The sequence below is a fragment of the Parambassis ranga genome, chromosome 2 (assembly GCF_900634625.1).
Source record: "Parambassis ranga chromosome 2, fParRan2.1, whole genome shotgun sequence".
Taxonomy (NCBI): domain Eukaryota; kingdom Metazoa; phylum Chordata; class Actinopteri; family Ambassidae; genus Parambassis; species Parambassis ranga.
In genome coordinates, this window is record NC_041023.1 from 20,221,579 (window position 1) to 20,247,120 (window position 25,542).

A 25,542-nucleotide genomic window follows, 5' to 3' on the forward strand; every position below is an offset into this window, starting at 1 on the left:
TTCCAAATATGGGTGGAAAATTACACCCAACAGCCTTTCTTCAAAATGGACTCTGAGCAAACGTGGATAGATAGATTTTTTTTTTAAAAGCTAGGTGCAAAAACCCCAGAAATACATATATGACCACCTCATGCCCATGCTTCATCTTCAAGCTGTCATTCAAAACACACCTGATGACATCAACTTCTTCAGATGAACATGTTCACGTAACAAATGTTGAAAAAAAACCTCATCCTTCCTTGAACTGTGCTTTCTCTGCAGTGTGAGCGCACCACAGGAAGTGTGTGTGAAGTTAACAGCACAGGGCCCCCTGTTTTAAAAAGCCTCCAGAGACCTGTTAGCTGGACTGCTCATTTCAATGTGTCTGTCTGTGGGTTGTGGAGAAGGCATGGGCTGGCCTCTTTACAAGGCACACACTGTCATACAACCCCCCCCCCCACCACCACCAGCACCGTCTACGTCCATCTCAGAGACTTAACTAGACACTTTATGCTTAGGTGGATTTTTTCCAGTACTCCTTTTTTTTATTTTAAACAGCAGTGTTTCTTTGTTTTCAGATGATTTACTGACTTCACATTTACACACATTTTCCTCCACCCGTTTAAATTACACTTAAATAAAAAGTATTTTGTGTCACAAAATCTGTTTTCTTACATCGATTTATACACAGACACACCATACACAAGATATACACATATGTAAATAACCATATTTTGTAAATATATTGCACATATATAGATATTGCATAATTTTAAGTTCATTATGTTCACACTGTTTATGTGAGTGGACTCTAGAATAGTAGGGCTCTATGGTAAAATCTTTAAATCCTTCTCTCAGTCTGCTGAGAGTATCGACACAGATAGAAGGCACTTCTTTAACCCAGCACCTTCAAATGTGAAAGAGTGATGACTGAGAGAGAGAAAGAATTGACCCCAATCAGCTGTGTGTAGTAAAGAGTGCCGGAGTAGTGATAAATCGGGGTGGGGGTGAGGCCACAGTGCTATGATGCCGCTGCAGCCACCAGGCAGGACCGCTGGGTGGGTTGTGCTTTGTGGATGGAGGATGGGTGTTGGGATGGAGGAGGATGGTGGTGTGGTGGGTGCTCCGGGACATGCTTTATCTTGCTACACTGAATACCTCACATACACACATGGGCATCTATTGTACTGCCCTGACCACAGACCACAGGGCTTCAGCTGCTTCCCAAAACACACACACAAACACACAGTTGCATGAAAATTCCCCCATCAAGCAACGAGGAATGCGCACATTGTTACAACCCTGAAGGCGCTTGTCCCTCCACCTCCCATCCTCCCCTGTAGCATGGCCTTCTGACCTAATCTCCCACTGCTCTTTTGGCAAACTGTCAAAGCCATCATTCACCGTGAAAAGACACGAGAGACACTTGACTCCTTTACTCTGCTGGCGACTGACTTTCACAACTCCTGCCCCCTCAGCCACCGACCCTGCCGACCCTCCAGTGCACTCACCCTCAACATGCTCTGACTGAGATGAATACCACTACTATTAATGAAATAAAATACGTCTGTAAAAAAAAAGAAGAAGAAAAACGTGCCTCTAACCAGAACAAATCAGTAAAATCAATCCAATAAACAGACATTACTTGTCTTACTACAAAGTGAGACTGCATGTAAAGTGTCAAAGGTTTCTGCTTTTGCCTCTGTATTTGTGTATGTGAGCCTCCAACTAGCACCGAGTTATGAGGCCCTCTGGTGGATACAGCTCTGCCATGACACACACACACACAGACACGGTGCCCAAACTGCTCCGTACGATGCTCCTGCACACATTCTACCCCTCTCTCTCTCTCTCTCTGTCATGCAGACAAACAGCCTGTTTCACATGTCTGCCTCAACCCCTATATGTGTACAAATACAAACGCCAAAAAAAGTCACAGCAAAACAGTTTCATCTTCATAGCTCTGAGCAAAACAAGCCGACAGCGACAACAAACTGACAAGCAAATTTACCAACAACATAAACAGCCTATTATACAAAAACTGTTTTCCCCTTTACCAAAAAAACACACACACAACATAATAATAATTCACTGTGCCTCCTGCCTTTTCAGAACAGCCCAGCGCTGCCTGAGAAGAGAGCACAGCAGAGCAGATAGGGAGAGCGAGGGGAAAACAGTGTGAGTGGAAGAGGGAGAGAGAGAGAGAGAGAGAGAGCGGCAGAGAGACGAGACGGGGGAGAAACACAACTTACCTGCTGTTGTTGCAGATGCAGCAGCTCGACTGTGCTTACTTCGCTGCTTGTGTCACCAGCGCTTGATCTCCCATCTCTACTGCCAGCCTCTAATTGGCTGCTGCTTAGGGTGCTCATTCCATTTTGACTCATTGAACTGTTGCTTATTGTCTCTGTGGCCGACTCCTGCATCATCATGATTTAAAACCTAGAAGTGATTAAGAGGCACCGGTTAGGGCTCTTGTTACAATTCCCCCTTTTTTTCCCTCTATTTTTTTTTTTTACGCTTCCATTATCAAGCCCTCAGTCCCCCTCTGCAAATTAAAGCATTTAAAGAAGAGGGAGGGGGGAAGGAGAAAGAGGGGGGATGCAGGAGGAGCAATTATGCATTCATTGTGTAAATGAAGCAATACAAAGAGATGCATGTCCTGGTGCTTTTTAAAAAGAGAAGGGTATCTAAATCTAATTTTATCAACTAAAATTTGGTTATAAATCAAAGCACCTGCATTTAAAAACTATTATTTTATTATTATATCTCCCTAAATGGATGTAGAAAACAAGCAACGGAGCAGAAGCTTAATATCACCACCACACTTCACAACAACCAGCACACCTCAAAATATATGCTGCCAATTTTTTTTGTGAATGAAGTTGCCTAATGACGCAAGGCTAATCATGCAAAATTAAAATTTTGGTGGCACAGAGGAGGTGGATGAAGAGGAAGAGGAGGAGGAGGAGGCACCAAATCATATGGTGCAGGGCTGGTGATGAACACCGTAATGGGTCTGTCATCCTTGCTGTGGCTAAATAAAAATCTGCCTCACAGCCCTCCTCAGAGGAAGGATACTCAAATGTCATTTATTGGCTCTTCCCACCCTGATCTGTAATCAAACCTTATATATTCATTTACACTGAGATATTTAAAAAAAAACATCTCCAGGTGACGCACATAGAAGGCTGAAATAAAACTTTTATACAGGAGACAAAACTAAATTTCAGCAACTAAGCAGGTGTTCGCTGTGAATTTGAAATGGAAAATTGGTGAGAAAAGGAGAAGAAAAGAGAGAAGAAAGGGGGAAAATTCTATCACGAATATCACTAATGATTGTGCTAAAAACAGCATAAATTATGCATATTACCTTCTCTCTTTCCAGTAATAAATGTTTTATCATTATCCCCTGCATTTAATGCTCTGTACCTTCGCCCTGCGAACATCAGCCGACATTCTCACAATAAATAATACACCCATATGCTCTCCACATTTTTTTACTCTAAATAAATTCATTTTAATATACTATATAAGACAATTAATATTTAAAATATAAAATATATAGCATTTTTACTGCTTTCTTTATGTGCAAGAGCCCACACACACAACAACACAGGCACGGATCGTCATTATGAGTGTGTGTTTTTTTCTGCATTAGTGCCCAGCCCACATGGGCACCGTGTGTATTCTTTGGCCTAGTAAATACCATTTTAATAGAAGTGTGCACACGTCCTTCACTGCATGTTTGTGTGTGGGTGTATTTGACGAGGGGCAGATACAGGACAGGCCTTAAAGGATGTCCACAGCCAGGATAAACAGGATCTAGGCAGGGAGAACAAACAGGGCTGAGCTATTACACAGAGCAGGGCGACAGCTGCCCGGGACACAAGTAAATAGGGAAGAGGCCAGGACAAGGCATGCTTGTGAACAAACAGGACCCCTGTTTAACACCGCACCACTCACTACTGATGGAGAGGGACACAGTGGAAAAAAAGACAGAAAGAGAAAGAAGAGAGAAAAGACAGGAAGAGAGAGAGGGGTGGGTGGGGGTGACGGAGAAAGACAGAAGGTAAGAATAAGAGAGAGAGAGAGAAGGAGAGTGAGTGGGAGGGAGGATGTAGGTGGTGTTTTTTGTGGGTGTGAGGGGTGTAAAGGGGGGGGGGGTATGTGTGTGGAGGGGTGGGGTGTGGTGTGGTGGGGTGGGGGCCTGGCACAATGTGACATCCAATCCGGTGATGAATCTCAGCATAAGAAACTCAAGGCTGCAGCCGAGATCAGCCGGCTAATAAGTATTCAAATTAGGCATAAATTTTACATGGCCAATGTTTAAAATATTCAGAGAAAGACTGTCTGATTGCCTTTACTACGTTTTTATGAACATTCTAATGGAGCTAGGATCTGTCTTTTTTTTTTTCCTTTCTTTCCTGGACCGGCGATGGATGTTCAGAAAAACTTGAAGATATATGCGAAGAGGAAATAAGAATTTTTTTAATAATATCTGAGCGCAATGCAAACTACGGTGGAAATTCAAGGGAAAATTGCTACTTGGATATTAACTGATGTAAACTGATGTAATTTTTTATTATGTGCTTACATGTGATTACTTATGTATAATGTCATATAAAGGAAAGGGTGAAAAATTAAAAACCAGACAACCAGTTATAAAAAAAATATATGCAAGAATAATTAGAATTTAATACACAAATAATAGAAGTGCAAAGCGTAATCTGTGTGCTATAATCTTCTCTGTATAAATCTGTGCAATACATCTATCTGCAACATAATGATAATGCAGATATATGCAAAGTATATTCGCAGAGATCAGATGGTGCTTTAACCTTAATGACAGCAGTGAGATAAATTAATTAGCCATCTAAAGGCGCCATTCAAATCTGCCAATTAGAATGTCAATTAGAAACACAGCCAGGCTGCAATGATGAGTGGGCTACCAAGCTGTGGATCTGACTGTGGGGGTGATGGACCTGTCACAGAGAGAGAGAGAGAGAGAGACACAATACTCAAGTGACAATACTCAGCACCTGAGGGTGTGACTGTATGAACCATGTATCTACATTTGCGTCTGTATATGTGTCAACCACATACTCTGTGCCCCTCTCTCCCCCTAAGGGTAGGGAGGGGAGGGGGGGGGGTACCAGCCCTGACCACGGCCCAGCCTGTCCTGAACCAACTGGGTCGGAAGGAGCCACGACACCTCCAGCTACAATATCTGCTGTGAGGACCAGGTGCAGGCAGCTTTTAATGCCGCACGACTGAGACTGCCGTCTTGCCAGCACGTGTGTTTGACATCCATAAATTGCCGGTGTCCTGCATTTCAACACACCCGCTATTTGATGCTATTTCCTCAAGCCATAATCTTCCAATGAGGGAGAAGCTAGACCACTTATTATCATGATCGGAAGCAGAGAAGAAGGCTGTTATTAACTGGTAATACGCTGGTAATTCTGTAGATGTATAGCTTTGGGAAGGAAGATGATAGTGATCAGGTAGGTGTAGATAACTTTGCTCTCTAAATTTACTAATGCTGATGGCTCCTGTGTTTCTCTAAGGTGGAGGCTCAGCAGAAAGACAGGCATTTCTCAATGAAGCAAGCACTTTATTTGCAAAGCTACAGCTTTTGTCTCATTCCTTGTGTACAGTTACTTGCTATTCCTCTTCAGCTTGAGCAAATATTTACATTTGAATCCTGCAAACCTGTCTCTTCCATCAGGTTTGGAATCTGAGAAAGGGTCCTGATGGTGCATTTGGCCCAGACGTGGGGTGAATTTCTTCTCTTTCTTCCGAGAAGTGACACAACAAAGGTGTAAGGAAAATTGAGCCTTTCATTGCCTCGTACACACACCCTCTCTCTCTCTCTCTCTCTCTCCCAGTTTTGCACATACACACCAAACACACACACACCTATCATTAAAGGGGAAAGAAGCGGCCCTCCATCTTTGTTTGCGAGCTCTAAAAGCCCTTAATGTAGCCTCATTACCTGGCCTGTCTCCCGCTCTATCATGTGCAGTAAACACACACTATGACACTGGCCATCCATCTAGTGGGAATACACAGCTGTCTGCTGTGCTCCAACACTGTCTGGGGAACACTGAGGAATTTAACGCACACACTGTTAACAACACAACTGGCTTGACACCGATTCAGTCTCCGGGCTATCCATTTTCAGAGTGAGGATGTTCTCCACTGCGTCTCCATCTAAAACACTGATCCATTTCCTCATTTTATATGCATGAGTTGCAAAAAAAATATTTTCATTAGGATGACACAAAAGAAACAGAGGGGGTGGAACAAAAAGTGACCGGTAAATCTGTGATCCCAGACGTCCGTTCATTCATTATCAGTTCACATTTCAGGTGGCTGGGTGGAATTCTTTTGGTTTGCAAGATCAAAATAAAAAAAAATAATAATAATAGAAATTACATTTCACAGTCTGCTGACTCCTCACAGCTCTGTGATCAAGTCGAGATATGGTTACCATTTAAAATAATCACAGATTCTGTGCTTGAGTGAAATTAATTCATCATTGCCATAAGTTACTATGCATACAAAATAAAGAAGTAACTGGGCAAGGGCAAGAGGCTCACATATTCAATACTTTAGATTGCTTAATAAATCAAAATGCCATGCATGTGCTGACTAAAAATGGAGCATTTTAAAGTGATGAATTTAATCCAAAGACCAAATAATGGAGGGCAAAAAATAAAAAAAAAAGTTTAACAACTTAATCAGTTTAGTCTCGAATCTTTGATTGTCATCATATGTTTGTGTGTATCTGTGTGTAGTATCCCTGTAGCTGCCACAGCACAAGGATGCAGTTCATTACAGCTTCATACAGCTTGGGAGTTGGAGATGGAAAAAACGACCATTTGGAAAGCCACGTTCAACAAAACCCAGTCCCCCGGATTAAGTAAGGCAAGCCAGGCTTCCTTGCCTTAGAATTAAAAGCTTCCTTTTTGGCACTAAAGGGCCACCATAAAAGAGCATTAATGACTACTTCTTATAAACCTGTGTATGGTAATGGTTTCTGCTCTCAGATAGAGGAATTTCAAAAGTGCTTCACCGGTGAATAAAGATGGCTTTGGAAGGGGGGAAAAAGAGAGGTGGGTGGGTGTGGGGGGGTTGAAGAAATCATATTTACAAAATCAGGAGTGGGGCCAAATGAAAAGAGATGAATGTGAATAATGGACTTTGCTTTTTTTCAGGATTAACATTATTCAAAGCAACAGAATCAAATGTGGTTATCTCCTGTCCAATGAGCCCTACATTGAGAAAAACCTCAGTCATATTTCAATTCTTCATTTGAGCTGACAATAAATTGTAGTTCTGTGATAGGAGACATTCAGCCAAGAATGTTCAGAACTTAATTCTCTTCTATTTACAATAAGGGAGATGAGACAGAATAAGATAAAGAAAAAAAGAGGACAGACTATTTGCCACAGTGTCCCTGAATGGATGTGTGAGTGTGTGGTGAACAGAAGAGGGAGAAAAAAATGACAAAGAACACCAGAGGAAAGTGTATAAAGTGCATGTTCAATTGTAGAGTCTGCACAATGTCTCTTTAGAATCAAATGCAAGAGGCACTCATGAATACTGTGCATGATACCACGTTGATCCAAATTAATGTTATATGGATACAACCAGTTCTCAAATTTCACAATAACAAAACAGTTATTGTGCCCAGAGACAACCCATTACAAAAAATATCAAATTGAAAAAATTAAATATTTGCTTTTTCTGTAAATATATATGGTACAGTAATAAATGCAGACTCCTTAACTATATTAGAGTAGCAGCACACCCCTCACAGAAAGAGAAAAAGAGGTGGAGAGAAACTAGTTTTTCTCCAGCATTTAGGCTCGTCCCATATCATTTACATGTTACCCATCAGACACCTCATTCTGCTGAAGCGGTAGACAGCCCCGCCGCTGTGGGTGAGCAAGACAGTGACGAAAGCCGATCAGTCGGCTCTCATTTGCATATTTGCCAATTCCATTAATTAACTCAGCCCACCTAATCAGGGCTAATTGACCTATAAAGAGGGGAGGCCTCATTGTCTCGTCCAATCATCTTTATCAAGAGGCAGAGGAGGTACGTGGTGAACGCAGGGCACTTCCGACCTAACTGTATTTATAGACCTCATGTGTGGAACTATTCCATTCGGGAAAGATGTTTTATTCCGTGAGGGACGTGAAATGGAGATAGTAAAATTAAAAACAAAAAGAATGGACAAATTCTTTACAATGGTGTTCCTGTTGAGGAGAGAAGAGGGGCTCGTGACAGTTGGACGGTCTGACTCTCCGGTCCTCTCCACAGTGTGGCAGATCCAGCGGACAGGCGCAGGGAGCCAGCCGCGGCCGGCGCAGCTACAGAGACATAGCTCATTGTGACGTTTCCAGTTATTTCTGGTTGATTAGGGCCATTATGTCTCAAGCTCTGATTTATGTTGTCATTCCCTCTCAGCAGTCCTGCATCGATAGATCTTAATGAATTGGTAAATAAGGGTGAAGATTGCAGTTGACAACACCGCAACATTCCTCATTCATACCAGACAAGATTTATGTAACCAATTAGAAGCATAAAAAAGGGTAAGGAGGGGAGGAGCTGTGTGTGTGTGTGTGTGTTTTGGTCAAGGGAAAAAAAATCATCTTTCCTTAGTAAAATGTCCAACCCAAGACAAAACAGATAATGAGCAGTCTTTAACTTCGCCTTAGTCGCACTTTCTCCATACAAAGAGTTTAAAAATCCTCGGAAGAACAAATCCCTCTCGCTCCTCTCAGGACTGCAAATTGGATTTTTCAAAAAATAAACAGTCTGACTGCAACTCTCCATTCTAAAAACACACCCAAGCCACAAAGATAATGATGAAATCAACAGATTGAAAATTAAGCCAGCAACAAAGCAACAAAGCATCACTTTGATATGGAAATAATAAATTCAGGGAACAACCCCCGTCTCACACACACACCAACAGCCAAAAGAAGACACTGAACATTTAAAAGTAAAGCATCTGTGTACAGGTGTGTACACACACACACACAAAATCAATTGTCCAGTAAAGAAATTAGCATTTTTAATCATCTCATATTTCCATTAATTAATTTTCCAGCTTGTAGTTAAAGGAATCTGTTAGCAAGCAAATAAAATAATAATAATAAAAAAAAAAGATTCAGATAAAAGTGCTGATCATCAATAGCCAGCGATAGGCCAGGGAGACCCATAGGGCAGGAGTGAACAGAGGTGGAAAATTAAAGCAGAGTGATACGGGAGCCCGGCTCCTTTCAGCCTCTCCTCCCTTCAAGCACATGCAAATGAGGCCGTGCTGCTTAACTGCATCATTTATGTGGATAATAGCGGCATCATCATTACGGGAACTCAAATTAAATTACATCACAATTAGCATAACAAAGTGATTGGTTAAACTTTCAAAACAAATAACGCGGCTCTGCTAATGAATGGTGTTAATTGGGCAGTGTGCATTCTAAATAAAACATGTAGGTAAACATGTGTTTTAGTTAAAATTTATTTTATTATTTTTTAAAATAAAGAAAACAGTAAAAAAAAAACGAAAGCTGAAAACTGCCAGGGGGATTTGTAAGCTGAAATATAAAATGTGTAGCATTTAATTTTATTGCGCTAAAGAACCTATTATATGCCAGACTCTGGAGAACAATGTAAATTATCTGCCTTCAAAATGGAGTTTGGCCAATTCTCCATGTGAACTAATCACATAGCTCATTATGCATTAGGGTATTAAATTATGAAGAGGAGTCCCTTTCGCATTCCTGCACAAAGCCCTATGAAATGTTAATAATATGCCCACAATAGCCCAATACCATGCCTTGCTCACCCTCATCAATATTTAAGTAAACAAATGATCCCACTCGTCTTTGATAAAGATAATTAGTGCTTCACCAATTATCAGTCTTGTGACCTCTCTCCTCTTCAAACTAAACATCTGCTCAAAAGAGCTTGGATTTTTTTTTCTCCACAAAACAAATAAGTCAAACTTCAAGTTAAAGCTTTGCCCTCATAAAACACATATCAGCAGCTGATAAATATTTGATTGTTATTAGCTTCTGAAAGGTTATATGGTGGCTATGCCTTTTTTTTATCAGTTTATAATCACAGTGATGCATCTCTGTCCTCTTGATTTTTATGATCAATAATTAGCTTAGCAAAGCAAGCCAAAAATAAAACACGAGCAAAAAATACCACGGAGTAAGTTAACAGTGCACACACATACGCACACACAGGCACACACTCATCAAGAGAAAGTCACGTCAGCGTGCACACACACTCACTTGTACGCATGCACACGCGGTCTCACACACACACACACACACACACACGCACACACACACACTGAGCCATTCATCAGCACTAATTAAGCAGCAGATTAACAGAGCCCGCAGACCAAGGCTGAACGGTTACACAGTGGGACGACCAACGGGGAAGGCAGGAGACACAGCCCGGCAATAAAACACAACCATTAAACACAGCCAAGAGCTTGAAGTCGACTATGGATGAAGGAGGATTGATGGCTGGATGGATGGATGGATGGATGATAGATGGATTGATGGATGGATGGAGTCTGCCTGACTTTTTTTTTTTTTTTTTTACCTGAAGGTGAGGAGTGCCAGAGAGCTTGACCAGAGTACAGAGTTCTTGCCTCTGCCACCGCCGAGGGTGTCTAGCAGCAACGGCCGCAAGTCGACTGGTGTCACCGCGTGAAGAGGCAACACTATCTGTGTCATCACTTCAGCCGTGTTTATGGGGGATGGCATCATAAACAAGCCAGCCCCCCCTCACTCTTTCCTCGCCACCCGCCACCCAGCCCCCGCCCCAGTTCCCCCTGCTCCCCTCTCTCTCTCTCGCTCGCTCTCTCTCGCTCTCTCTCACCACCTCACCACCACTGTGCCATTCATGCATACTTAAATCACCCTCGCCCCATTAAAAAAAAAGAAAGCCCAGACACCTCTCCTGACAATTATTCTATCATTTCCAGTTGTCACCGGGGCAATTACCGACCGGGGGCCCCCTGTGCAGGTCGGACATGTAGGCCCGAAAGAGAGGGCTTGAGTTGGGGGAGAGAAGAGAAAAGAATGGGAGAGGGACAGCGGAGGGAGTGTGTGTATGAGTGCACATGTGCGTGTGGATGGAGGGGGGGGGGGGGGGGCAGTGTACAAAATGGAAATTTATGACAGAGACACGGTGGTTTCTTTCTGTCTTCACTGGATATAATTAGACCATCATTTCTTATGTCTGACGCTGATGAAATTTAACAATTACTAGAAAACACTACTTATCATTTAATTTACCATTTTGCTGGAAATGAAAGATACAACAATTAATATAAAGGTCTCTCCTTTATTTTTATTCATAAAATAAGCTTTAATCTTCTTATTGATCTTAGTTACTTCTTATGAGGTGAAATTTGTTTATCTGCACATTTGGGTGCAAATGAATGTGTGCGTGTAGGCGCAGGTACTCTGCTTGTGGGTGGGTCCTGTGAGTGTGTGAGTGTATGTGTGTGAGAGGATCTTCACACGGGGACTGCTGTGACTCGTCGCAGGATGCTCGCCGGCTCTCCCCTTGCACCTCGCCTGCATGCTTACCAGGGAGCTCTCGCTGCTCCCGCTCTAATCACACATCTGCTTCTCTGAACACTCTTCGTTCCTCTCCCTCTCTCTCTCTCCCTCTCTCTGTCTGTCTCATGCACAGAGAGACACACACACACACAACCTGCCGGACTGGCTCTCCACTTTGCTCAGGCATCGCTGAGACGAGAGTGGAAACAGAGGCAGAAGCAGGGCTAAAGGACGCTGCTAAGAGAGGTGCATTCGCCACAAAGGTATGTGTGTCTGGCTTTATACTAGTGCAGTTCAGCGCTTTTCTTTTCAGCTTTTGATTGTGTGCATGTCAAAGTGTGTGTGTGTGTGTGCAGATGTAAAGTGTCTGAATGGGATTAGTGAAGAGCTGAGCGGCAGTCGGTAGCCTCCATACCGTGCTCCGGCAGAGAGTGTATTGGGCACTTAAAAACAATTAGCCACATCACATCCATGCATCACCAAGCTATCACCACCACAAGTATCTAAACAAAGTCATAAATAGTCCGCAAAAGAGACAATAAAATGACCTACCTTTTAAACAATGAGTGAGAAATCCACTCTCCCCGATAAGAAGCATTTGAAGAAGTATTCTCAGAAACCTGAAAGCATTTCTGTGTGCCAAAAAATGAAGAGAGGAAGGAAAATGCCACTAGTATAAAGCAGGATGAAAAGTGGGGAAAAGGGGAAAAAAGTAACTAGCTTACTGTCAAAGACATCACCAGAGAAGTATTTACAGCGGTATTTACAGTAGTGCGAGGGGAGAGCACCTCTGCCTGGTCACGTCTGAGAGACAGTTGCCGTTTCAGCGCTGCCTAATTAAAACAAGTCAGGCAGCCCCGCTGGATTGTTTTGACGCCTGAGGACCAATAGTACACAAAAACCAGTGGCTTGATCGGCAGGGTAGGGGGGCTGGTCGTGGGGAGAGCGGGGAGAGGAGGTGGAGGAGAAGGAGGAGGAGGAGGAGGAGGAAGAGGAGGAGGGTGGCGAGAGTTGGCAAAGAAACAAGGAAGGGGGGGTGGAGGGGGTTCTAGAGGAATCCGAGAGGGGAGGGAGACCACAAAGGTTCAGAACTGGGGAGACCACCACATGCTGAATGCTCTGCTCCCTTTTTTTTTTTTGCTTTTTCTTCAAGACAGAATGCCAAGATGCTTTTTCTTTTGCCATCGTCACAGTCTGCACTTTAAGCATGGAACAATATGCCCGGCCAAAACTTTAAATATAGGAGGAAAAAAGTCAACAAAGATTTCACAGCTGTTTTAAAACCTTCACTGACAACTTCATATATGTTTGTAAACATTTCCCCATAATGAGCTATCAATAGAACTGCAATAACTGCCTGCTAAAGAATCTGAGGCCAGCTGAATTAGGCAGATGTGCTGCATGTGAAGTATTGATATGTTTCCCCTACTCTAAACAATGCACAACAGGCAATGAGACGGAACATTTAGGGCTAATGGTGTTTGCCAATCCTTTTGTCATTTCTCTCTCTCTCTCTCTCTCTCTCTCTCTCTCTCTCTCTCACTCTCTCCCTCGCATGCCACAGATGTTTTTCTTAGTCGCTCCAACAGACAGGAATCTACTGGCAAGAAGAAAGGCTCGGTCTTCCCCAGGAGAGAGGAGTACAAAGCCCCCAGTCTGCACACAGCAGATGCAGAAAGCTAGCCCCATCTGCCACCAGCTTGCTGTTCCACATGGGCCTGAGAGATTTTAATACAATAGAGGGTGGACATTTATATATTTATTTATTTATTATTTGTAAGTTTGTGCATAGAATCAAATGCAAACACACACATCTAAATCTGGGAGATTCAACATTAAATTCACACATGTGCAGGCAGCCACAGCATGAGGTTGCAGAGAGTGCAAGAAGTTCTGTGTTTTAAAAGAGAGGCACCCAGGGCAACTATGACAGATTTATTTAGGCAAAGATGTAGCCCCTAACGCGGGGTAAAGACCACTTGAACTCACAGCTCTGAGCGGCACGCTGGCATGATTTAACAGGCTCTGAATAGCACATTATCTCCCCGGCTCTGCTGGAGCATATTTCAGCCGTATGATATCATTATTAAGAGACCAACACGGATCCAAAAGATGTTGCATTTTCATTAGTGTCAACTGTCTGAGCTCTGAGGCAGGGAGGGTAAACACTAAACAATCGTAGCAGAGTGAGGGAGAGGAGAGGAAAAGAGAGAGAGAGGGAGGGGAGATGACAGGAGTGCAAAAGCAAGCAAGAGAGAAAAAAGAGAGACAGCGATGGTGAGAGTCAAAAGGGGCTAACATTAAACAACTGCTGTTAATTGCTCTAAGCGTCCACATTATGCCAGTAATTTCTCCCATTTCTCTTTCAGCGCTCAAGGCTTCAGGCTAGAAAGCTCCTTCAGTCCCTTTAATAAACTACTCAGAGTGCTTTTTCACTGGAAAAGACAAACAAGAGGCCCCTGGCCTTAGTAACATTTGCCTCACTAAGGGGAATGCTATGCCTGTTTCTACACATCTGTGACAACTGTGTGCCTTCTCCCCTTCAGGTGTTTATTTCCCATGTCTCTTCTCCCAGTGCTTTCTGACGCCAAGGTCATCGGAGACAAACAGGCCCACCAGCGTCTTGATGTGGTGGCAGCAGAACAGTGAGAGGAGAAAGAGGGAGAGAAAATGGAGGAGGGTAGGGTAGGGGGGGAGATAGACATGTGTACTGGGTACCATGGGGAGGGGTGCTGGTGGCAGCAGCTGGTTACCGACCCTGGCAAAGGCAGCAGCAGAGGCAAAAGAGGGCGGGGGAGTGGGGGTGAAGCAGCGGATCTGAGATGCGGCGTGAGTCAACAACAACCACAGCAACGCATAATTCCCACAGTACACACACACACTAATACAAACTATTCATTTTCAATTAAAGCCAGAAGTGCAACCGTCTCTGGGGAATCAGACAAAGTCGAGCACCGCAGTTTCCCCATCACTTCAGCACTATCACACCACCACAAAGTACAAGCATGAGGTTTGTCAGTCAGTGACAACCCAGACTTCCACCATGTGACTCACTCCTTATTAACCCTTAACAACCACTAGCCCAAATGAGCATTTAGGAGGGAGGGGGAAGAAAACATCATCTTTTAAATATTCACAAGTGAAACTGCATTACTTGAGGCCAAGTCACTTTTACCCAAGAGGTTATCTGACTTCTTTCCTCTAATCTCACATTTAAAAGCCAGACTGACAAAATGAAGTGATGTCACCACTGCACTGCCCCGAACAAAAGCAAACGTGTACAAAGACGAGTGAAATAAAGCACACACACACACACACATCACACACCATTCATCAGTTGTCACACAAATGTTCCAAAAGCACAGTCCACTGAGAGCAAAAAAAAGTAAATAAATATATAAAACCAAATAAAGCATAATGAGGGGGTACGGCTATTTTCTTTTTTTTTTTTTGTCCTGATCACACGCATATGGCCACACAGCAGAGACCATTACGGACCGGTGATTATATAAGTGGTTGGAAGGCAGCACCATTTTAATATACTGTACTTAAGCACTGGGGTATCCATGGTAACTTGCTTTGCACTGTGCATTCAGAAAATCCCTAATGAAATGCCTATTAAGTGGATGATAATGACAGTGTCCAAATATATTTGCATATGTATTTCACTGGAGAAAAAAAATAAGAGCAGTCAATGAACTGGTGCATGATTACAGCAATCACAATAATAAATATGTTGTTTGCTGTTTTTTTTTTTAAATGTGATTTCAGCAATTTTAAAATCAGTGAGTAATGACAGGCTTGGTCAGTTGGTCGACAAAATCAGTTATTTAGGCGATGCTTTTAATAAAACTACAGTACAATTGATTATTATTTGGTGATGGTTGTGGATTGAGGCCTCACTACCGTCCTCTGGGAGTCTCCACATGTGACTTCCATTTGCGACTTTGGCCGAGAGCCCAACAGGACATCCCTGAGAGAGTGTTTGCTTGACTCAATATCAACAGCCCGAGTAAGCAGCTTGTGGGGGGGTGGGGGGGGCCCCACTCTGGCCAAGCCCAGCCTCAGGTTCCTATTGAAAATAAACTCGGCTGTACATTCATTGGGCCCAGAAATATCAACACGCGCTGCGAGGAGCCACGTATAGCACTCAGCAGTGTTCCGCTGGTGCCTCTCCAAGGCTTAATGATACCTGCACCTCCCCTCCAGCTGCTTCTGCCACCGCTGCACACACACAGACGGCAGGCGGGCGGGAATTAAAGTATACATTACAGCAGAAAAATAAAAAGAGATCGAAATGACAGAAGTCAGACAGTTCAAGCTGACCGGGCCTCTTGAAACGAAGGAGCTGGTAGACTAGCGACAGACACTCCAGGTTAAATTGGCCCTTCTGTGCCTCCTCTTATTCTCCCCACCACCAATGCCCAACCCCCTCCTTCCTAAAAGAAAAAAAAAAAAAAAGCATTTCTTCAAAAGCGTATTTGAATTAAACGAGTTGCTGAAATCAAAGGCTCAGCTGAGATGGATAAATTTAAACAAGCAAGTGCAGCTCACAGCAGTTTACCTGTTATATGGGAGATTGGAATTAGATGAAAGAGCAGAGCATGCTAGACAACTTCCCCTTTTTCACAGTAGATATTATCATATAGTAAAGGCAGCAGCAGTTTAATTAGATTCCTACTTAGAGAACAGCAGTTCCTACCGAGTTGTTGTGTGTGTTTTTTATGACCCTCCATGGCCACTGAGATGTCATCTGGATGAAGGAGCAGCTTAAAAAAATATGTGAGATTCAATAATTCAATTCATGCATTCAGATTTCCTGTTAAAGGATGAATCTGAAACCCATTTATGACAGTGATCTGTAGTGTCTGAGGATCCCACAGCTCCAGCTCTGCCAAAGAGATTATCATTCCCAGAACCATGACTGCACAGTTGAATGGCAGCAAGACAAGCTCCACTGGCAGTCAAAGGAGCACAACACCTGTATATGCTATGCAACAACCGCTATCTAACATCCGAGGTATCCTGTCAATGTGAAAAGAAAAACACTGGATGAAAAATTCAAGCCTGACCATGAATTAGATAATAATAGGGCGACTTTTTCCTCTTCTCCAGAAGCTATTGAGATGTCTCCTGCTTTCTCACTTACAGTGGTCATCCATTCATGACTAAAACTCAACTAGAGACCAATTACACCTTTAAAAAAAATACATCGATCAAATTAATTCAAGAAAATGGCATTCTAGCAAAGAACAATAAACTCATTATATGGAAAATTCAAGCTCTCATATTCTCCACACTGTGGCTAATTCAAACCTAATTTTTACTAGCCACTAATTTGAGGGTTAAGGGTGGAGGTGGGTGGGTGTGTGGAGGGGGGGATTACATCTGGAGGTAATTCAATGTGTGGAACTGAGCCCAGTGGAGGCTGCGATAACCCCCCCCCCTCCCTCCACTCGCCCACACAGTTAAAAAAAAGGGAAAAAAAGAGACAGACAAGACATAGAGAAGGAACTATTTAGGTGAGTGGGACTTCCGGAGCACTGAAACGACACTTTTCACAAAAATGTTTTCATTGTGCTGTCTGGTGACAGCACAGGCTGGAGAGGATATAGGGGCTGCAAGCACAGACAGACAGACAGACTGAAACACTGATAAATGAGAGAGAGAGAGATTTTGAGGATGTGGGGCTGTGTAAAAGCCTCCCTTCAGTTGCACTGGTTCAGGATTTAGTAAATAGCCAAATACCTGAAGGGTTAATTTTTGACTCCACAGTTGGGTGTTGTGCCCGCTGTAAAGAATCAGAGTTTATGAGGAAGTCTCCCTCTCTCAAGTGACCAGCTGCATCTGGGCTGCCTAAGTGGGCTGCCTAATAAATGGCACACTTTTTCAATGATCTGCAGTTTCAAAGTGCTGAGTAAAGGGTATCCAGCTGTATCAATTTCACTGTATGGATGCAAACTTAACAGCAAGGAAGTCATTGTGGGAGTTTTTTTCCCCCCACCCTCTCTTGATTGGGCTGAAAGAAGTCACAAAATGTAAAGTGTCTGGCTCACAACAATCCCTGCAGGAGGACATTAAGTTGTGATAGAGAAACTCGCCTGAGTCCCTCACACAACCGGCACCCCTTTGCTCTTCACTTAAATCCTTTGCCATACCTGCCATGCTAAATGTGTTTTCCAAATGAAAATAAACGGAGTCCGACTGGTTTGAGGCAGTCATACTCTGGAATATGAGATCAAATAAAGGCTTCTGTGGAGGCTGAAAGGAGAAATGAAATGGCTTCTGAGGGGAGATGTACCGAGTAATAAAATTACTCCTTTATATCTTCCTAAACAGCACATGTTCCCCTGGAGTGGCTGAGGGCTTCACTTTGGTCAAAGACAAGTATGCAAGTGGCAATTTTTCCTTCGGGGGAAGATTCCCTGATACACTTCTTGAGACTTGGCGCACTGCAATTTTCTTGAAAACGAGAAACTATTTCAGCAACAAGTTAAGCGGAACTTTGGAAGTTTCACTTTGATGATGTGCCGGCACACGCCGTCATTGAAAGGTATGTTCCATTAAATTGGAACAGCAAGATGATTCATAAGCCTATTGCTTTTCAATGAGTTCAAACTAGGCTGAAACGCCGGACTGAATAGTTGTATTTTATATGTACAGTTGACTTAGAAGTGACCATGATGTGCCACAAACACAGCAAATCATCTTTGGGAATGGAAAAAAAAACTTTGAAATTGGTTAGCTATTCTGGTTATACAAGCACCCTTCCATTTGACATTGGTGGAAATTTACAACAAAAATATGAGTCTAACTACTTAAAATCATGCAATTGATTTGTATTCTTGTGAAAAGCTGGTCACAATAATATTCAGATGGACTTTTTCGCTACAGCAGAAGGGCTATATTAGAGGAAATTTGCAATTGGAGAGAATACATTATAATTCATTATACAGTAGCTATTAAACCTTCAGTAAAAATGCTTTAGTACAAGGATTGAGCCACTTATCAGACCTACTCACTACCTTTAAAAGCTGTCCATGTTCAGTGCTCTGAGTGGCAAAAAAGCAATCGCTGATGACTTTGAAAATAGGACGAGATGTACAATTTATCAAAACAGAAATGGCTGGCAGGGATTTCAAAGAATCAAAGGTTGTAACTGTTTGTTCAGGAAAAAAAATCACAGGAGAAAGGAAGGAACTGCAATTTGTGGAATTAATAAAAAAATCAGTTATAAAAGTTATCAATTGGGCGGTTTGGCTAATGCTTAAGAAAGGGCTTTGGAAATATAAATAAGAACAGCATATTGTCCCCAAGACTGATTCATACTTTGAGTCATTCACTGTATGTTTTATCTAGAAATGTGCACTGTGTTTTAATGTGTTTTTAAGTAGGTTAATGTAAGAAAATTATACAACAAATTAAATAAATGACTTCCAGATGCTCACAAGTATCCCTCTTTCAGTTTGTTTTATGCAGCCTTGGCATGTAATTAAGCGGTTTACAGCAGGTTGATGATGTTTGTGCTGCGATGATGAATTAATTTCTGGCATGAGCACAATATGAAACTTTATTCTCAGTGACAACCAGCAAGATTATTGTTTACAAACATACACAAGGAAGACAGCAGACTTCATGACACCGAGCCCCAAAAATAGTGCATCTGCACCTTGCAGCGCTTGTCAAGTTTTTATCATGTGCGACTCTTTAATTTACACAAAGCAACCCAATTACACTTGGAGGCAACACTTTCAGCACTTTGTGAACTCTGGAAACTTTCTCTCCTTGTGTTGTGTTTTTTTGCCCCTGCTGGAGCCTGTTGCTGTCAATTTATGAAGACAAATGGCAAAGTGGGTGTCTATGACAGCTTAAAAGTACCCATCAGATGCCTGCAAGACATCTCCCTGCACATCCAGCCCTGAACCTCCCCAAACAAACAGCGGGCTCCACTTCAAATACATAGCAAGGCTATTAGGTAATCTTCTCCTTTGTTCACTCTCCCTGAGCCTTCAATCCTTCCACCTACTTCCAGGGGTGCACCGAAATCTGGAATTACACACTCTTATGTATTTATTGATGACAGTACAAGTATGGTTTTAAAGTAAGAAGGGAGAGAGGAGAGGCGGCTGCACAAGGGCTCTTTGTTTTGGGACGGGACAAATCTGAGGTTTCCTTTTGGATATTCAATATCCTGCAAGGTACCAAACAGAGTTACAGTAGTCTAGTGTCTGAGCTTTTCTTTTTCTTTTTTTCTAAAGGGGGAGGGGTTCGGAGTCTTGCTACGTATGTCTGTGAATTGTTGCATGCTTCTTAGTCAATTGCTGTGTGGCTTGCATGAGTCTCTTTCCAACAAAGCCTGGGAAATCAATCAATCTGCAAAGAAATACCTTGTATGCCAGATGTGGCACTTGAAAAAAAAAACTTAAAAAGACATGCTTGTATTAGGGACTCTAAGGGTCCAAACAGCATAAAACCACGCTGAAATGAAATATTTATTACAGATGAATCAAGCTGTCAAAATGCTACCTACTCCACTTTGAATTCCTGCTTGTTATTTTAGGTGGCTTCTCGACGGCGTAGCATGTCAAATCTTTAAGTGTGTAAACGTCTCACTGTGAAATATATCGCCACTATTTACTTTACAAGTTGCCAAGGTGAATGAAAGACAAATGTTTCATTAGCAGGTGACTTTTTTTTAAGGTTTCTTTTACAAGTCTTCAGTAGTTCCGCTCCTTGACACATATACGCGCACTCTTGCATACACTGAGTATAATTATAAATGCAAGACTTGCTATAGGGAGCTGAACTTTTCACACCTTTCAAAGCCACAAAATTGGATGGTTTTGTGGTTGTGCAGCTGCCGCTCCGCGCTAATGCAAGGCGGTGTCATATGAAAAATATTCCTCTCCCCAAACCACAGGGCTGGTCATTAATGAAACACAGGCCGTGCAGTGAGGTCATACAGAGTCTAGATTTCAGCAGCCACACTTAAAAACCGCTCAGAGAGAATAGAGAAACATGAACACAAATCAGATTCCAGCTCCAAGGACGGGGAAAATAAATAAATAGAGAAAGGCACTGGCCCCTCTCACATTTTCCCCCAGCGCTCTGCAAACAACCGTCAACTGCAGCTCAGAAACAGCTCACAATGAGAGCAGACTAAACAATCTGGTCCCGGCCAAGGAAAATGCTAAGCAACTCTGCACACAGGATGTCTCACCCTAATTGCCAACTATCAAATCTCACAATGGAATCTATCCATTTGGCAAAATCTTCACAGCAAACTTGGCAATATATACCTTTGCTTTTAAAAGTGTCAACTTTTGTGATGAGAAGGCAGGACAAATAAAGATGGAGAGAATTTCATTTCTGTCTTGGATTTGCCTCAGTTTGTTGAGCTTACAGGAAAACTAGCAATAACGTACGCAGAGACGGCGGAGGGGAAAGAAAAAAAAACTTTTATTAGATAAAGGTGCTAGGGGTCTTGTAAACGAGTGATTAAAATCCCCAGCATTAAGATAAACACACCAAATAGGTCCCTGAAGACGTGCACACTCAGGAAGGAGAGGGAGCAAGGGGCAAACCCGAGTCAGCAGGGGAGACTGACAGACTGTACAAGAGGTGGGCATGGGAGCGTAACTGGAACCTTGGGACTGGTATAAGGAACAGGGTTACCAGGAGGGACAGGGCTCTAAACAGGAAACTAATGGGACAGTCTCCACCATCCACCATGTGGCATTGTATTTTCCAGCCAGTCAAAGCCATGCTCGCAGAGACCCCATGACTTCAAACGGCCAAAATAGCAGCACATTCATGAAACAGAACAGAACTACTGGGAATTAAAGAAGGCAGGGAAAAAAGAAAACACACACACACACAAAGGTAGCAGGCCTCGACAGCAGATGGTAAAATTAACATTTCAACAGTTCCTTCCTTTCATGTAGGTCTCGGCAGAACTTTTTCTGTTTTGAAAAAAAGTAAGAAGGGCTTGGGTTTTGGTAAGATATAGTGGTGTAGAAGGCATCTGGAAAAGGGGAAGAGGAATATTGGCTTATTGCTCCTGATGGTCCACCTCTATGAAAAATTAAATAGGTCTGTTTTGCAGGTTTCCCCTCTCCAGAGTGCCCTAAGCTGTGTTATGGAAACATCATCTCGGTAATTTATACGCCAAAGAACACCTGGTGATGAAAGAAAATAAACTCTTCCTCCCTTTCTTTCTCCGTTTAAAACCCACACTTTGACTCTGTTGTCCCTTCCTTTGAAGCCGCTTTTTTAATGTCCATCCTTTTGGCTAATTTTGATAGAAGCTGCCACCTATTGTGGAGTTAAGTCATTCACAAAATACCTGTCAGGTTTCATTTTGAAGTCTTGATATACACTTCAAAAAGGCACTGTAGAGATGTTATCGTGCAAAGACGGAAAGACCGAGCATCTCTAATAAAGACCCAAACAATGGACAGCCTCTCTCATTTTCAACCCTGTCCAATGGAGCGTCTCAGTAGTACCCATTAATTTGGACACAGTTCTGGCTAAATTACATGTGTTCCACCTCTGTGACATTTTAAATGCAATTAAAAGCTGGTTATGGAAGTGTGCACGGACTTCCCTGTGATGAAGGGAAATCACTGATGTGATTAACATGCAAACGAGCTCATGCTGGCAGACTAGATTGGGGTTTGAAAACCTCAATTACTTTTGTGTGATTATCTATTTACCAGTACACAGCTTTCCATTTCTCATCTCCAGCCGAGTTCCCAATGTGCAAGCCTCAATTACACGTGGCACACCTTTATTTATGATGCGCACAATGCTGAAATACAAGCCCCAGTTATATTTTCACTGTGATATATTGCATCTTTACAGGCTGCTCATGAGGCAGGACCACCAGACCAACGTGTCCAACCCATTTGTGCTGTGAGCTCTTAATATGATCTTGACCCTCACCACCCTACAGACCCCCAATCCATCCATCTAACCCCTGTTTAAACTCAGTTTAATCCCCCCGTCCTTGGCAGATAACAGGAAGACTAATGGACAAGCGGTGGCCATTTGTCCCTTTCAGGTGAATTTTATGATTAAATACTTCCTATTTATTTCAACTTAATGCCAAGAAGAAAAGCCATCAGCCTGACTGATTGCAGGTGAAGATAACTAGGGTTCCTTGAAATTAAATAAAGAAATGCACTAGGCCTTATAGTATTTAGCTTATAATAATTAAATTAATTAAACAGGAACTTTTAGAGAAACAGAGGGATTAAGCTTAAAAAAACACACAAAACTTAGTCAACTGTTGTACAGTAACTGTGCCACTTCCATTTCAACCAGTTTATCAGATTTCTTTTTTTTCCTGCATGACTTTATTGTTTTGTCAGTGTTCCTGTCTGTTTCTCAGTGCCCGGGGACAGGAAGAGAAAAGGAAGACGCTCATATCTGTGGCACAGCCAGGCTTCTCACATTGTGCCCAGCATACATAAAACATGCCCTGTTACTACAGCTGGAGCAAAAAGGAAAACAGTGCCATCAAGTGAAATTTCTGAGGATTCCTCAAACACCTTTAGCTGATAGATCTGTCATGTCATCAAACGGAGGGGGAGCAGGAGAGGCTCGGTAAACTTCAATTAAGAGGATTTATTCTACTTTTTAAAAACGGCAGTGTAAATAACCTTCATTCTGGATGAGGAATATTGAGCGCCTCCCACTCAAATGCGGATCATACAAGGGATAAACATGCTGCTTTGCTTGAGTTCATGTTCACAATCCTGTTGGAAGTACCTGAGGAACAAAAGAAATCATTATGAACTCCAGTACTTGGCTACAGCACTAGTATAAGGTTGCTAGGAACAAAAAAAACAGTATATTGAGTGAGAGAAACCGATGGTGACAGCTAGAATCACGAGCAAGAGAGAGAGGGAATAAAAGAGAAAGAGAGAGGGAGAGCTTAGATAATAGTAGATAATGGACAATTAACTCGGGCTAGTAGTGCTCGCTGCAGTGAATAGCAGCTTCTGGTGCAGCAAGTCCCCGATTACCACTCAGCCATATTCACATTGGGAATACAGGCGCTATCGAGCTGCAGGCTACTGGGGCCTCAGAGGTGTACACGCTGCATTAGCAATCTCCACAATGCCTTCAAACAATGCTTGATACCAACAAAGTGTCCCAAAGTGCAAACGCAAGCACTCTGCTGATGGGGAAGACTGTGGTGCCATAACCTTGTCCATTGTTTCATGTCCTTTCACCATCAAAATAAACCCAGGAGCTGTAAATCTATTTAAAAAAAAAAACACACACACACACTGACATACTGCCATTCCTGCGTGCAGGCATCAGAATTAGCATAATTAAACCTATATAAAAGCTAATTGCATAAATAAATGAGTGAATGTCACCACTGTGCATTTTAACTGCCCACCCTACCCCCCCGCCCCCTTCAAGCTCCATCTAAATCTATTGATCTGTGAAACACAGGGACCCAGGGGAGCCAATTCACTTAATATCATACATCTAATGATGAGATGAATAACGATTATACCATTTGGTAATTAAACGTCTTACAAACCATTTAACTGACTGTGCGTCAGGAGGGGTCGCTGGAAGTCGTAACGATTGTTTTTCCATTTTTTTTGCTTGCCACAGAAAGCACGCAGGAGGTATGTCTGGGGGTTGATGGTAGAAAACACACTAATGATTGTTAGCAGCTATGGCACTAATCTGCAATGCTGTCAAGAAAACAGTATGGCAAATGAAACGGGGGAGGGGGGACAAGACAACCGTCTTGGCTTTTATATTTTTCAAAAAGTGAGAAAAAGACATATTAGTGAACTGTAAATACATAACAAGGCCGATGTGAAAGACACCTTCCATTCCCTGATTCACATAAAGGTGTGTTAAACACTCACTGCTCTTAGAGCCAATTTGCTGTCAACATCCACAACCCTAATCCCTACTTACAGGCAATAATTATCCCATGTCAGTTTGTTGTTGTATGGACAGGGATTTATATATATATATATATATATATATATATATATATATATATATATATATGTATATATATAAAGTGCAGACATGACACGGAAGTGAAAAGTTCTGAAATCACTTTGTAGAACTAGCCTCTGCTTCGACCTCGATACTCTGTTCTCCAGCTGCACATTCACACACCATATCCTGACGGAGAGATGTGTGTCAAAGCTTCTGGTTCCTTTATTGAATGATAGCTAGTAAACATTGTCATTCCAAAGAGAGACAGGATTAAAGCCTGCTCTGCCCATTCAGGGGAACAGTACGCGAAAAGAGAGCGGGAACAATAGCCAAATGGAGGACGGTATCACAAGGGTCCAATGTCTGCTGTGATGAATATGCGGGAGATTATAACCTATTCCATCATTTCCATAATGTAAAACTCTTTTTCTTCATCTTCACCCGCTGACTATTCACTAAATAAATGAGAAAACTATCACCCGCGCAGAAATGTTTGACAAAAGGCAGAAGGGAGGGAGACTTGAGTTTTGAATGACCCCCGTGCCTTTGACAATACAAACGCTGTCCGGACACATTCGGAGGCAGCGGAGTGAGTAAGACCTGGTAGAGTATTTATCATTGGGCACAATGCAAATGTATTACCATGTCACCTATACCACTTTACAGCACAGAATGGAACTACAGTGAATACAAGAGGGGTTTTTATATAATACCAGGTGGAAATATGAATGCAGGGTTCTATTGATGTGCCTCACTAGCACTCTAAACTGAGGGATCATTCAGTGGACGCTGGGTTTAAACCCTGCAGCCACAAAGAGTCAGGCCCAGCATTTAACCAATATGCTAACTAGCCTAGCTAATAATGCCTTCTGACAAAAATAATTTGAATTCAGCTGACAGGGGTTTGAAAAAACTTAATTATAAGAATTACAAAGTTCGGAGAATGTGAATAAAAGAAGCTAAAGGCCTCTTTCAG

General features: G+C 42.4%; 1 protein-coding gene across 5 annotated transcripts in view; it reads right to left on the bottom strand.

The window, feature by feature from the left end:
- Window positions 1-25,542, bottom strand: part of foxp2 (forkhead box P2) — a 92,981-nt gene that overhangs the window by 52,270 nt on the left and 15,169 nt on the right. For 2 of the 5 annotated variants that reach the window (XM_028399138.1, XM_028399136.1), the window contains exon 4: window positions 2,232-2,418. The exons of 1 other annotated variant lie outside the window; for it this stretch is intronic. In XM_028399138.1, the coding sequence (XP_028254939.1) occupies window positions 2,232-2,408 (177 nt within the window). In that variant the 5' untranslated portion in view covers window positions 2,409-2,418. Of the gene's footprint in view, window positions 1-2,231; window positions 2,419-12,137; window positions 12,406-25,542 lie in introns of those variants that run through there. 2 more of the 5 variants (XM_028399137.1, XM_028399140.1) reach the window with 2 other exon arrangements.